This window comes from Telmatherina bonti, assembly GCF_933228915.1.
Source record: "Telmatherina bonti genome assembly, chromosome: 21".
Classification (NCBI taxonomy): Eukaryota; Metazoa; Chordata; class Actinopteri; order Atheriniformes; family Telmatherinidae; genus Telmatherina; species Telmatherina bonti.
In genome coordinates, this window is record NC_136630.1 from 30,622,791 (window position 1) to 30,637,133 (window position 14,343).

The 14,343-nt window shown below is 51.7% G+C and overlaps 1 protein-coding gene across 1 annotated transcript in view; it reads right to left on the reverse strand.

Annotated features, from left to right (window-relative positions):
- LOC306771485 (1-phosphatidylinositol 4,5-bisphosphate phosphodiesterase delta-3-A-like) overlaps positions 1 to 9,469 on the reverse strand; it is a gene marked incomplete at its 3' end in the record, with an annotated part of 34,151 nt that extends 24,682 nt beyond the window's left edge. Inside the window, exons 1-3 of the mRNA XM_079260651.1 lie at positions 9,362 to 9,469; positions 6,409 to 6,464; positions 6,229 to 6,340 (exon numbers count right to left, since the gene is read on the reverse strand). Coding sequence (XP_079116777.1) covers positions 6,229 to 6,340; positions 6,409 to 6,464; positions 9,362 to 9,452 — 259 coding nt within the window. The 5' untranslated portion in view covers positions 9,453 to 9,469. The remainder of the gene's footprint in view (positions 1 to 6,228; positions 6,341 to 6,408; positions 6,465 to 9,361) is intronic.
- Positions 9,470 to 14,343: the final 4,874 nt, after the last annotated feature.

The following is a 14,343-nucleotide window of genomic DNA, read 5'->3' on the forward strand; positions in this document are numbered from 1 at the left end:
CACCAGTTTCCCAGTATACACCAGTTTCCCAGTATACACCAGTTTCACAGCACACACCAGTTTCCCAGTATACACCAGTTTCCCAGCACACACCAGTTTCCCAGTATACACCAGTTTCCCAGCACACACCAGTTTCCCAGTATACACCAGTTTCCCAGCACGCACCAGTTTCCCAGTATACACCAGTTTCCCAGCACACACCAGTTTCCCAGTATACACCAGTTTCCCAGCACACACCAGTTTCCCAGTATACACCAGTTTCCCAGCACGCACCAGTTTCCCAGTATACACCAGTTTCCCAGTATACACCAGTTTCCCAGCACGCACCAGTTTCCCAGTATACACCAGTTTCCCAGTATACACCAGTTTCCCAGCACACACCAGTTTCCCAGTATACACCAGTTTCCCAGCACGCACCAGTTTCCCAGCACGCACCAGTTTCCCAGCACACACCAGTTTCCCAGTATACACCAGTTTCCCAGCACGCACCAGTTTCCCAGTATACACCAGTTTCCCAGTATACACCAGTTTCCCAGTATACACCAGTTTCCCAGCACACACTAGTTTCCCAGTATACACCAGTTTCCCAGTATACACCAGTTTCCCAGCACACACCAGTTTCCCAGTATACACCAGTTTCCCAGCACACACCAGTTTCCCAGTATACACCAGTTTCCCAGCACACACCAGTTTCCCAGCACACACCAGTTTCCCAGTATACACCAGTTTCCCAGTATACACCAGTTTCCCAGCACACACCAGTTTCCCAGTATACACCAGTTTCCCAGTATACACCAGTTTCCCAGCACACACCAGTTTCCCAGTATACACCAGTTTCCCAGCACACACCAGTTTCCCAGTATACACCAGTTTCCCAGTATACACCAGTTTCCCAGCACGCACCAGTTTCCCAGTATACACCAGTTTCCCAGCACACACCAGTTTCCCAGTATACACCAGTTTCCCAGCACACACCAGTTTCCCAGTATACACCAGTTTCCCAGTATACACCAGTTTCCCAGCACACACCAGTTTCCCAGTATACACCAGTTTCCCAGCACACACCAGTTTCCCAGTATACACCAGTTTCCCAGCACACACCAGTTTCCCAGTATACACCAGTTTCCCAGCACACACCAGTTTCCCAGCACACACCAGTTTCCCAGTATACACCAGTTTCCCAGCACACACCAGTTTCCCAGTATACACCAGTTTCCCAGTATACACCAGTTTCCCAGCACACACCAGTTTCCCAGTATACACCAGTTTCCCAGCACACACCAGTTTCCCAGTATACACCAGTTTCCCAGCACACACCAGTTTCCCAGCACACACCAGTTTCCCAGTATACACCAGTTTCCCAGTATACACCAGTTTCCCAGTATACACCAGTTTCCCAGCACACACCAGTTTCCCAGTATACACCAGTTTCCCAGTATACACCAGTTTCCCAGCACACACCAGTTTCCCAGTATACACCAGTTTCCCAGCACACACCAGTTTCCCAGTATACACCAGTTTCCCAGTATACACCAGTTTCCCAGTATACACCAGTTTCCCAGCACACACCAGTTTCCCAGTATACACCAGTTTCCCAGCACACACCAGTTTCCCAGCACACACCAGTTTCCCAGTATACACCAGTTTCCCAGTATACACCAGTTTCCCAGCACACACCAGTTTCCCAGTATACACCAGTTTCCCAGTATACACCAGTTTCCCAGTATACACCAGTTTCCCAGCACACACCAGTTTCCCAGCACACACCAGTTTCCCAGTATACACCAGTTTCCCAGTATACACCAGTTTCCCAGCACACACCAGTTTCCCAGTATACACCAGTTTCCCAGTATACACCAGTTTCCCAGCACACACCAGTTTCCCAGTATACACCAGTTTCCCAGTATACACCAGTTTCCCAGCACACACCAGTTTCCCAGTATACACCAGTTTCCCAGTATACACCAGTTTCCCAGCACACACCAGTTTCCCAGTATACACCAGTTTCCCAGTATACACCAGTTTCCCAGCACACACCAGTTTCCCAGTATACACCAGTTTCCCAGTATACACCAGTTTCCCAGCACACACCAGTTTCCCAGTATACACCAGTTTCCCAGTATACACCAGTTTCCCAGCACACACCAGTTTCCCAGTATACACCAGTTTCCCAGTATACACCAGTTTCCCAGCACACACCAGTTTCCCAGTATACACCAGTTTCCCAGCACACACCAGTTTCCCAGTATACACCAGTTTCCCAGCACACACCAGTTTCCCAGTATACACCAGTTTCCCAGTATACACCAGTTTCCCAGCACACACCAGTTTCCCAGTATACACCAGTTTCCCAGTATACACCAGTTTCCCAGCACACACCAGTTTCCCAGTATACACCAGTTTCCCAGTATACACCAGTTTCCCAGCACACACCAGTTTCCCAGTATACACCAGTTTCCCAGCACACACCAGTTTCCCAGCACACACCAGTTTCCCAGTATACACCAGTTTCCCAGTATACACCAGTTTCCCAGCACACACCAGTTTCCCAGCACACACCAGTTTCCCAGTATACACCAGTTTCCCAGCACACACCAGTTTCCCAGTATACACCAGTTTCCCAGTATACACCAGTTTCCCAGCACACACCAGTTTCCCAGTATACACCAGTTTCCCAGTATACACCAGTTTCCCAGCACACACCAGTTTCCCAGTATACACCAGTTTCCCAGCACACACCAGTTTCCCAGTATACACCAGTTTCCCAGCACACACCAGTTTCCCAGTATACACCAGTTTCCCAGCACACACCAGTTTCCCAGCACACACCAGTTTCCCAGTATACACCAGTTTCCCAGTATACACCAGTTTCCCAGCACACACCAGTTTCCCAGTATACACCAGTTTCCCAGTATACACCAGTTTCCCAGCACACACCAGTTTCCCAGTATACACCAGTTACCCAGCACACACCAGTTTCCCAGCACACACCAGTTTCCCAGCACACACCAGTTTCCCAGTATACACCAGTTTCCCAGCACACACCAGTTTCCCAGTATACACCAGTTTCCCAGTATACACCAGTTTCCCAGCACACACCAGTTTCCCAGTATACACCAGTTTCCCAGTATACACCAGTTTCCCAGCACACACCAGTTTCCCAGTATACACCAGTTTCCCAGTATACACCAGTTTCCCAGCACACACCAGTTTCCCAGTATACACCAGTTTCCCAGCACACACCAGTTTCCCAGTATACACCAGTTTCCCAGCACACACCAGTTTCCCAGTATACACCAGTTTCCCAGCACACACCAGTTTCCCAGTATACACCAGTTTCCCAGTATACACCAGTTTCCCAGCATACACCAGTTTCCCAGTATACACCAGTTTCCCAGCACACACCAGTTTCCCAGTATACACCAGTTTCCCAGTATACACCAGTTTCCCAGCATACACCAGTTTCCCAGTATACACCAGTTTCCCAGCACACACCAGTTTCCCAGTATACACCAGTTTCCCAGCACACACCAGTTTCCCAGCACACACCAGTTTCCCAGTATACACCAGTTTCCCAGCATACACCAGTTTCCCAGTATACACCAGTTTCCCAGCACACACCAGTTTCCCAGTATACACCAGTTTCCCAGCACACACCAGTTTCCCAGCACACACCAGTTTCCCAGTATACACCAGTTTCCCAGCACACACCAGTTTCCCAGCACACACCAGTTTCCCAGCACACACCAGTTTCCCAGCACGCACTCCTTTATAAGCAGCTGTCTGCAGGTGATCAGAACTGGTCCAACGCCAGCGAGTCCTGGACCAGATCAGAACTGGTCCAACTGGTCCAACGCCAGCGAGTCCTGGACCAGATCAGAACTGGTCCAACGCCAGCGAGTCCTGGACCAGATCAGAACTGGTCCAACGCCAGCGAGTCCTGGACCAGATCAGAACTGGTCCAACGCCAGCGGGTGGTTCCGGTTCTGACTGGGACACCATGCGGCCCGGTCCAGGATCAGGGTGAAGCTGAGGCGTCCTCCCAGCTGCTGCAGCTCAAACCAGTAACTTTTACCAGTACTGTAGATGAGACCCAACACATTCATTTCATGTCCCAGTGGAACTGGTCGGACTAGACGGTACTGGTGGGAGATCCAGTAAGAATCCCTGACCCTCCTCCAGCTCCTTCCAGAGTTTCCAGAACTCTGCAGGTCAGAAAGCTGGTTCCAGTCCAGGACCACCCAGTCCTGTCACAACAAACCAGTTCAGCTAAAAGCAGCAAATGACTGGGTGTGTTGGTTTCTCATCCTGAGGAGGTGGAGCCCTCGTAGAGGGAGGAGACGCAGGACAGTTACTGGTGGTTAGAGGACGGGTCCAGTAAGACCAGACTGGTACGGCGTGGAGCCACATCACAGGCAGACTGGATCCCAGTTCAGGTCCTGAGTCGGATGGTAACTATACGTCTACAAACCACCAACCCGGGCCGACTCCCCGCTCCACATCACGTCCTGTAATCTGCCTGCTGGAACTGCAGGAAGACGGGCCGCCGTCTGAAATAGAAACCGGACCCGCCCCATAATCAGGGCTCCGTCTGGGACCAGTACACAGAGGAGGAGAAACCAGTACAAACCAGTACTTAGGCTCCACACCCAGCAGCTCCTGCAGGAGCTTCTCACACGCAGATGAACTTCTGCGTTCACCAGAACGGGTTCTGCTAGCTGCTGGACCGGACAGAACCGTTCTCCGTCAGAGCTCACGGAACCGGGGAACTCCAGCGGAACCGGGAACCGGTTCTGTAAGCAGGATCGGTTCTCCTGGCATTAAACATACACACCTCCGCTACGGTCCAGAATGTTCTGGCTCAGCGTGTACGGATCCAAACACCTTTCCTGCAGCGGAACCAGAACCAGCAGGAACTGGGTCACCTCCTCATCACCGACACACCACCAACCCTTCCCACCAATCACTGACATGTCTGCCGGTTCTGGTCCGGGCAGGACCGTCCGGTTCCTGTCTGCTACAGAACCAGCCGCCGGTTCTGGTCCGGGCAGGACCCTCCGGTTCCTGTCTGCTACAGAACCAGCCGCCGGTTCTGGTCCGGGCAGGACCGTCCGGTTCCTGTCTGCTACAGAACCAGCCGCCGGTTCTGGTCCGGGCAGGACCCTCCGGTTCCTGTCTGCTACAGAACCAGCCGCCGGTTCTGGTCCGGGCAGGACCCTCCGGTTCCTGTCTGCTACAGAACCAGCCGCCGGTTCTGGTCCGGGCAGGACCCTCCGGTTCCTGTCTGCTACAGAACCAGCCGCCGGTTCTGGTCCGGGCAGGACCGTCCGGTTCCTGTCTGCTACAGAACCAGCCGCCGGTTCTGGTCCGGGCAGGACCGTCCGGTTCCTGTCTGCTACAGAACCAGCCGCCGGTTCTGGTCCGGGCAGGACCCTCCGGTTCCTGTCTGCTACAGAACCAGCCGCCGGTTCTGGTACGGGCAGGACCCTCCGGTTCCTGTCTGCTACAGAACCAGCCGCCGGTTCTGGTCCGGGCAGGACCGTCCGGTTCCTGTCTGCTACAGAACCAGCCGCCGGTTCTGGTCCGGGCAGGAACGTCCGGTTCCTGTCTGCTACAGAACCAGCCGCCGGTTCTGGTCCGGGCAGGACCCTCCGGTTCCTGTCTGCTACAGAACCAGCCGCCGGTTCTGGTCCGGGCAGGAACGTCCGGTTCCTGTCTGCTACAGAACCAGCCGCCGGTTCTGGTACGGGCAGGACCCTCCGGTTCCTGTCTGCTACAGAACCAGCCGCCGGTTCTGGTACGGGCAGGACCCTCCGGTTCCTGTCTGCTACAGAACCAGCCGCCGGTTCTGGTCCGGGCAGGAACGTCCGGTTCCTGTCTGCTACAGAACCAGCCGCCGGTTCTGGTCCGGGCAGGACCCTCCGGTTCCTGTCTGCTACAGAACCAGCCGCCGGTTCTGGTCCGGGCAGGAACGTCCGGTTCCTGTCTGCTACAGAACCAGCCGCCGGTTCTGGTCCGGGCAGGACCGTCCGGTTCCTGTCTGCTACAGAACCAGCCGCCGGTTCTGGTCCGGGCAGGACCCTCCGGTTCCTGTCTGCTACAGAACCAGCCGCCGGTTCTGGTCCGGGGAGAACCTTTGACAGAACCTTGGTGCAGCCTCTGGTACCGTCTCCAGCCTGCTCTGCTCCCCCTTGGTTCTGACCCGTGAAGGTATCTGCAGGAACTTACAGGACTGCTGCTCCTTGGCCCGGCTGGACGTCTTGTGGGACTGACACCAGACGGTGACGCCGTCCTCCAGCAGCTTCAGGGTCCGCTGCTTCTGCCAGCGAGGCGAGCGGACCTGAAAGACACGACGTCCACTCAGTCTGCAGCCGTCTCCGTCATACTGGTACCAGAACATCCGCCTACCTTCACCATATTGGACCCGTGCAGCATCTGCTTCACGTCCTCGTCCTCCTGGACTCCTGGAAGACACGCAGAGAGATGCTCAGACATGGAGGAGACCGGGGGAGGACACATGTTGCAGGACGGGTGGAGGCAAGTGAGTTTCAGTTTTAGATCCTATCAGCGACCGAAACATCCCTTTCTGTTCTTCCTCTACATTACTACACACACACACACACACACACACACACACACACACACACACACACACACACACACACACACACACACAGCCAAATGCTAAAGCACCGTTTCTGTGTGGTCTTCAGTCCTGGTTTCTGTCTTATTTAGTAGTTTCTGTCCTCATGCAGCTCTCTAACTTCCTGTCTAACTTCCTGTTCGTCCCGATACCAGCAGACATCCGCTCAACACTGGAATTACTTCTGCAGACCAGCTCCGGAACTGCGACCAGTTTGGGCCAGACTGGCATCCTGCTTACGGTCGGGTCCGGTCAACGCATGAGTCTGTGCACTGCCAGAATCTTCAGGTAGATCAGGACTCCACCAGCACCAATCGGCTGAATCCCGATCACCAATAATCCAAAGATGTAAAGATCTCCACGTCCTCAGAGGACAGAACCACCAGACACATCGGTCTCCACCTGGCGTCCCCGCAGGACATGCCGTCCCCTCTGCCCGATCTCCGGGATGAAAACATCTGATTGGCTGAGTGAGAGACCAGCCGATCAGATCCATGATGTAGAATCTTCCAGAAAGAAGAGACAGACAGGACAAAGTGGGCCGGAGTGGGAGGAGGAGTCGTGGCGTGTTCAGGTCTGCAGGTCTGCAGGTCTGCAGGTCTGCAGGAGGAGTCGTGGCGTGTTCAGGTCTGCATATATATATATATATATGTATATATATATATATATATATATATATATATATACTCCAGTTTCCAGAATGTTACCGGAGTTTCAGTCTTCTGTTTGGTTCTGGGTCACATGACACATGGAGTCGACTGGTCTGGCTGCTCGTGAGCTGACCCACTAACATCTGAGGACACTTTGGACTGGAGTTTTCCCAGTTGGAAGCTGGAACCAGGAGGTCTGCGAGCCAGTGGGAAACGCCTGTCAGAGTCTGGACCAGCAGCAGACACCATCTCAGGCTGGTCTGCAGCCAGCAGGGGGGTGCAGAAACAAATCGTGCTTTTAAGCTGACGTCTGCACCGTTTTCATCCTGCTGATGGAGATGTGATCATTTCCTGACATGTTCCATCTTCCTAATGACGTTAAATAACCGTCAGACACTCACTGGTCTCAGATCGGGCTTTTATCAGTCCCAGCAGACTGCTGGCTGGTTACTATCATCTCTGAAAGCAGAAAGAGCGGGCTGTTTTACCAGCTGCTGGTCTACAGCAGACCTGCCAGGATCTCAGTTCAATTCTACTTTATTTATACAGCGTCTAATCACGGCAATGCCATCTCAAGACGCTTTACAGACCGGAGAAAATATCATGAAAGCCGATTCATAACAGCCTTTATAAGGAAACCAACAGATTGAGTTGAGTCCAACTCAATCTCCCATCCTGAGCTGCACACGGCGACAGTGGGAAGGAAAAAACTCCCTTTTAACAGGAAGGAAACCTCCGGCAGAACCCGGCTCAGGACAGGCAGAGGATAAGACATCCGGATCAGAACCAGGACGTGCAGACCGGCAGAGGATAAGACATCCGGATCAGAACCAGGACGTGCAGACCGGCAGAGGATAAGACATCCGGATCAGAACCAGGACGTGCAGACCGGCAGAGGATAAGACATCCGGATCAGAACCAGGACGTGCAGACCGGCAGAGGATAAGACATCCGGATCAGAACCAGGACGTGCAGACCGGCAGAGGATAAGACATCCGGATCAGAACCAGGACGTGCAGACCGGCAGAGGATAAGACATCCGGATCAGAACCAGGACGTGCAGACCGGCAGAGGATAAGACATCCGGATCAGAACCAGGACGTGCAGACCGGCAGAGGATAAGACATCCGGATCAGAACCAGGACGTGCAGACCGGCAGAGGATAAGACATCCGGATCAGAACCAGGACGTGCAGACCGGCAGAGGATAAGACATCCGGATCAGAACCAGGACGTGCAGACCGGCAGAGGATAAGACATCCGGATCAGAACCAGGACGTGCAGACCGGCAGAGGATAAGACATCCGGATCAGAACCAGGACGTGCAGACCGGCAGAGGAGAAGCTGAGCAGCAGGGTGGTCCTGATGCTGGAGGAAAGCTTGGACCAGTTCTTTCACACACAGGGACCCGTCCATCTCATGGTGCGTTTAGGGAACCAACGTTTCGTGGTAAATGTTCTACAAACAGTTCCAAGTATAATCATGAATAAATGAATCTGTGGACGTTGCGATTCATTCATATTCTGTCACAGTAGAAAATATAAAACTATAATTTCATATGAACACAGATTATTTATCAGGTTTTTCTGGTAAAGAAGAAAAAAACTAAAATGTTAGAGAATATTTCTGTAAACACCACAGCATGGATGTGTGTATTCTTAAAGTACAGATAAAGAGGAATGAAATAAACCGTAACATGTGATGAATAATAAAAGAACATCTGATTTATCAGCAGAAGCTTCTGTTCTGCTGAACGATCATTTATAAACCTTAAATGTTCCCACACACACACACATACACACACACACACACACACACACACACACACACACACACAGCTGAGTCCCAATGTTTCCTGTAAATCTGAGAATCAGCTGTCTGATAAGAGAACCCAGCTTTCTATCAGCTCGTGCAGATCATGTCCAACACTGAGAAGATCTGGAAGCTGCTTGATGATGGAATCAATGAACTGATCAGTCTGATTGGAAGCTGATCAGTGAGGGGGGGGGGGGGGGGGAGATAACGGAATCCCCCAGCTATGGTCTGAGAAGCGGACTGGACCAACTTACCCAGGTTCCTCAGAGGATCGATGGTCTTGGACCCGGACGTCCCGGACCCGGTCTTCCCCTGCGCGGTGGCTTTTTTCCTGCTTCCCAACATGATGCAGATCTGCTCCTGTCCTCCTGGAGCCGAGAGTCCTGTCCTCCTGGAGCCGGGAGTCCTGTCCTCCTGGAGCCGAGAGTCCTGTCCTCCTGGAGCCGGGAGTCCTGTCCTCCTGGAGCCGAGAGTCCTGTCCTCCTGGAGCCGAGAGTCCTGTCCTCCTGGAGCCGAGAGTCCTGTCCTCCTGGAGCCGGGAGTCCTGTCCTCCTGGAGCCGAGAGTCCTGTCCTCCTGGAGCCGAGAGTCCTGTCCTCCTGGAGCCGGGAGTCCTGTCCTCCTGGAGCCGAGAGTCCTGTCCTCCTGGAGCCGAGAGTCCTGTCCTCCTGGAGCCGAGAGTCCTGTCCTCCTGGAGCCGAGAGTCCTGTCCTCCTGGAGCCGGGAGTCCTGTCCTCCTGGAGCCGGGAGTCCTGTCCTCCTGGAGCCGGGAGTCCTGTCCTCCTGGAGCCGGGAGTCCTGTCCTCCTGGAGCCGAGAGTCCTGCTGGGCCGAGGAGAGAGCTGGGTCTGGTTCTGCTGGTCAGCTGGGAGAACCTCCGGCGGGAGGAGCAGGGGTAGAGGAGGTCCGCAGGGTCCTCCTCATGCTTTTATCCTTCTGGAGGAGCCTTCAGTCTGGTGACGTCACTCAGATTTATCCGTTTACTAAACCGACGTCATGACCTCCAGCAGACGGACACTTCCGTGAGGCGCTTTCAAAATAAGAGTAAATGTCTGAAACGGTCAGTGAATGAAGTCTGGTGGACTGGTTCCTTACTGGGACGTCGTCCTCTACCTGGACATGTCCCCTGTCTTTGTCCCCGTTTCCCATGAGGTTTCCACCTTAACAAGACTCAGAGAATAAGGGGCGCATGCTTTAGACTGGTGTGTGGTGAGCTGGGAGGCTCTTCAGGAGGTCTGGAAACCAGTTTCCAGAATCATAACTGGTTTCCAGACCTCCTGAAACCAGTTTCCAGAATCATGACTGGTTTCCAGACCTCCTGAAACCAGTTTCCAGAATCATGACTGGTTTCCAGACCTCCTGAAACCAGTTTCCAGACCTCCTGAAACCAGTTTCCAGACCTCCTGAAACCAGTTTCCAGAATCATGACTGGTTTCCAGACCTCCTGAAACCAGTTTCCAGAATCATGACTGGTTTCCAGACCTCCTGAAACCAGTTTCCAGAATCATGACTGGTTTCCAGACCTCCTGAAACCAGTTTCCAGAATCATGACTGGTTTCCAGACCTCCTGAAACCAGTTTCCAGACCTCCTGAAACCAGTTTCCAGACCTCCTGAAACCAGTTTCCAGAATCATGACTGGTTTCCAGACCTCCTGAAACCAGTTTCCAGAATCATGACTGGTTTCCAGACCTCCTGAAACCAGTTTCCAGACCTCCTGAAACCAGTTTCCAGAATCATGACTGGTTTCCAGACCTCCTGAAACCAGTTTCCAGAATCATGACTGGTTTCCAGACCTCCTGAAACCAGTTTCCAGAATCATGACTGGTTTCCAGACCTCCTGAAACCAGTTTCCAGAATCATGACTGGTTTCCAGACCTCCTGAAACCAGTTTCCAGACCTCCTGAAACCAGTTTCCAGAATCATGACTGGTTTCCAGACCTCCTGAAACCAGTTTCCAGAATCATGACTGGTTTCCAGACCTCCTGAAACCAGTTTCCAGAATCATAACTGGTTTCCAGACCTCCAGAAACCAGTTTTCAGAACCTCAGAAAGCTAGACAACACAGAAATGTAAATGAGAAACTACAGAGAAAATCATTTAATTTTCTTCCTGGTGGTGATGCACGAGACGCTCACATGCAAAGTAGGGTGTAGCAGCACGAGCACCACCTTGCAGAGCTGGTGCCTCCTCATACTGGTTTCCAGTACCACCCTGCAGAGCTGGTACCTACTCATACTGGTCTCCAATACCACCCTGCTATGCATGGGAGCGTCTCTCTCATGAAAAATAGGTCTAAATAATCTGAATGCAGAGATAAAACCCACATCTACACCGCCTGGGACTGGAGAGGAGGTACCAAACTGGAGACCAGTAGGAGGAAGAACCAGGTTGGAGACCAGTATTAGGAGATACCAAACTGGACACCAGTATGAGGAGGTACCAAACTGCAGACCAGTAGGAGGAGGTACCAAACTGCAGACCAGTAGGAGGAGGTACCAGACTGCAGACCAGTAGGAGGAGGTACCAGACTGCAGACCAGTATGAGGAGGTACCAAACTGGAGACCAGTATGAGGAGGTACCAGGCTGGTGACCAGTAGGAGGAAGAACCAGGTTGGAGACCAGTATTAGGAGATACCAAACTGGACACCAGTAGGAGGAGGTACCAAACTGCAGACCAGTAGGAGGAAGAACCAGGTTGGAGACCAGTATTAGGAGATACCAAACTGGACACCAGTAGGAGGAGGTACCAAACTGGAGACCAGTAGGAGGAGGTACCAGGCTGGAGACCAGTAGGAGGAGGTACCAAACTGCAGACCAGTAGGAGGAGGTACCAGACTGCAGACCAGTAGGAGGAGGTACCAGACTGCAGACCAGTAGGAGGAGGTACCAAACTGGAGACCAGTATGAGGAGGTACCAAACTGCAGACCAGTAGGAGGAAGAACCAGGTTGGAGACCAGTATTAGGAGATACCAAACTGGACACCAGTAGGAGGAGGTACCAAACTGGAGACCAGTAGGAGGAGGTACCAGGCTGGAGACCAGTAGGAGGAGGTACCAAACTGCAGACCAGTAGGAGGAGGTACCAAACTGCAGACCAGTAGGAGGAGGTACCAGACTGCAGACCAGTAGGAGGAGGTACCAAACTGGAGACCAGTATGAGGAGGTACCAAACTGGAGACCAGTAGGAGGAGGTACCAGACTGGAGACCAGTAGGAGGAGGTACCAAACAGGAGACCAGTATGAGGAGGTACCAAACAGGAGACCAGTATGAGGAGGTACCAGACTGGAGACCAGTATGAGGAGGTACCAAACTGGAGACCAGTAGGGGGATAAAAGATCATTTTACTTTTTATTCTTTAGGTTTGCTAAACTTTTAATCACCCATATGTTCATAAATCATGCAACGATAACGTTTTTAAAAGATCGAGATGATTTTTTTCTCTTTTTCTTTCTGCTTAGTTTTGAAACTCGTTAAATCCTTCTGTAGTGTTTTATAGTGAAAGGGAACTATCTATACTTCCGGTGTATTTTTAGTCTCTTGACAAGAAAAATAACTTAACTGGATTAAAGGCTGAAAGGAGCAGGAAACCGCCGTCATCCAGCTCCACTTTAAGCAAATGAATGAAGTGATGATCCTGTAAATGAGATGGACAGACTGCTCTGTAATCTCACATCTGTCATCCAACAGGCTGAGACAAGCGGGGCGTGAAGAATTAAGGACTCCGTGTCCCTCACACCCAACTGCAGTCTGAGATTATAGAGCTTATATGAAATAAATGAAATGGCTTTCATTTAATCATAAATTGCTTTGTTTCGAAATTTATTTAGGATTGGGACTGATGTGGACCAGGACTGGGATGCTTTAGATTTTCAGGAATACAAGCCTACAGATGTACAGTCCAGATCTACAGGACTACAGATCTACAGACCTACAGACCTACAGGACTACAGACCTACAGATCTACAGGACTACAGACCTACAGGACTACAGACCTACAGACCTACAGGACTACAGACCTACAGACCTACAGGACTACAGACCTACAGATCTACAGGACTACAGACCTACAGATCTACAGGACTACAGACCTACAGGACTACAGACCTACAGACCTACAGACCTACAGGACTACAGACCTACAGATCTACAGGACTACAGACCTACAGACCTACAGGACTACAGACCTACAGATCTACAGGACTACAGACCTACAGACCTACAGGACTACAGACCTACAGGACTACAGACCTACAGGACTACAGACCTACAGACCTACAGGACTACAGACCTACAGACCTACAGACCTACAGGACTACAGACCTACAGGACTACAGACCTACAGACCTACAGGACTACAGACCTACAGACCTACAGGACTACAGGACTACAGACCTACAGATCTACAGGACTACAGACCTACAGGACTACAGACCTACAGATCTACAGGACTACAGACCTACAGACCTACAGACCTACAGACCTACAGGACTACAGACCTACAGGACTACAGACCTACAGACCTACAGGACTACAGACCTACAGACCTACAGGACTACAGACCTACAGGACTACAGACCTACAGTACTACAGACCTACAGACCTACAGGACTACAGACCTACAGACCTACAGGACTACAGACCTACAGGACTACAGACCTACAGACCTACAGGACTACAGACCTACAGGACTACAGACCTACAGACCTACAGACCTACAGAACTACAGGACTACAGACCTAAAGGACCACAGACCTACAGACCTACAGGACTACAGACCAATAGAACTACATGACTACAGACCTTCAGGACTACAGACCTACAGGACTACATGACTACTGAACTACAGGACTACAGACCTTCAGATCCCAGGACTACAGATGTACAGGAATACCAGCCTTTAGATGTACAGACCTACAGACCTACAGACCTAAAGGACTACAGACCTACAGACCTACAGGACTACAGACCAATAGGACTACATGACTACAGACCTACAGGACTACAGACCTTCAGATCCCAGGACTACAGACCTTCAGACCTACAGGACTACAGACCAACAGGACTACATGACTACTGACCTACAGGACTACAGACCTTCAGATCCCAGGACTACAGACCTACAGGACTACAGACGTACAGGAATACTAGCCTTTAGATTTTAGATGTACAGACCTACAGGACTACAGACCAACAGGACTACATGACTACTGACCTACAGGACTACAGACTTACAGG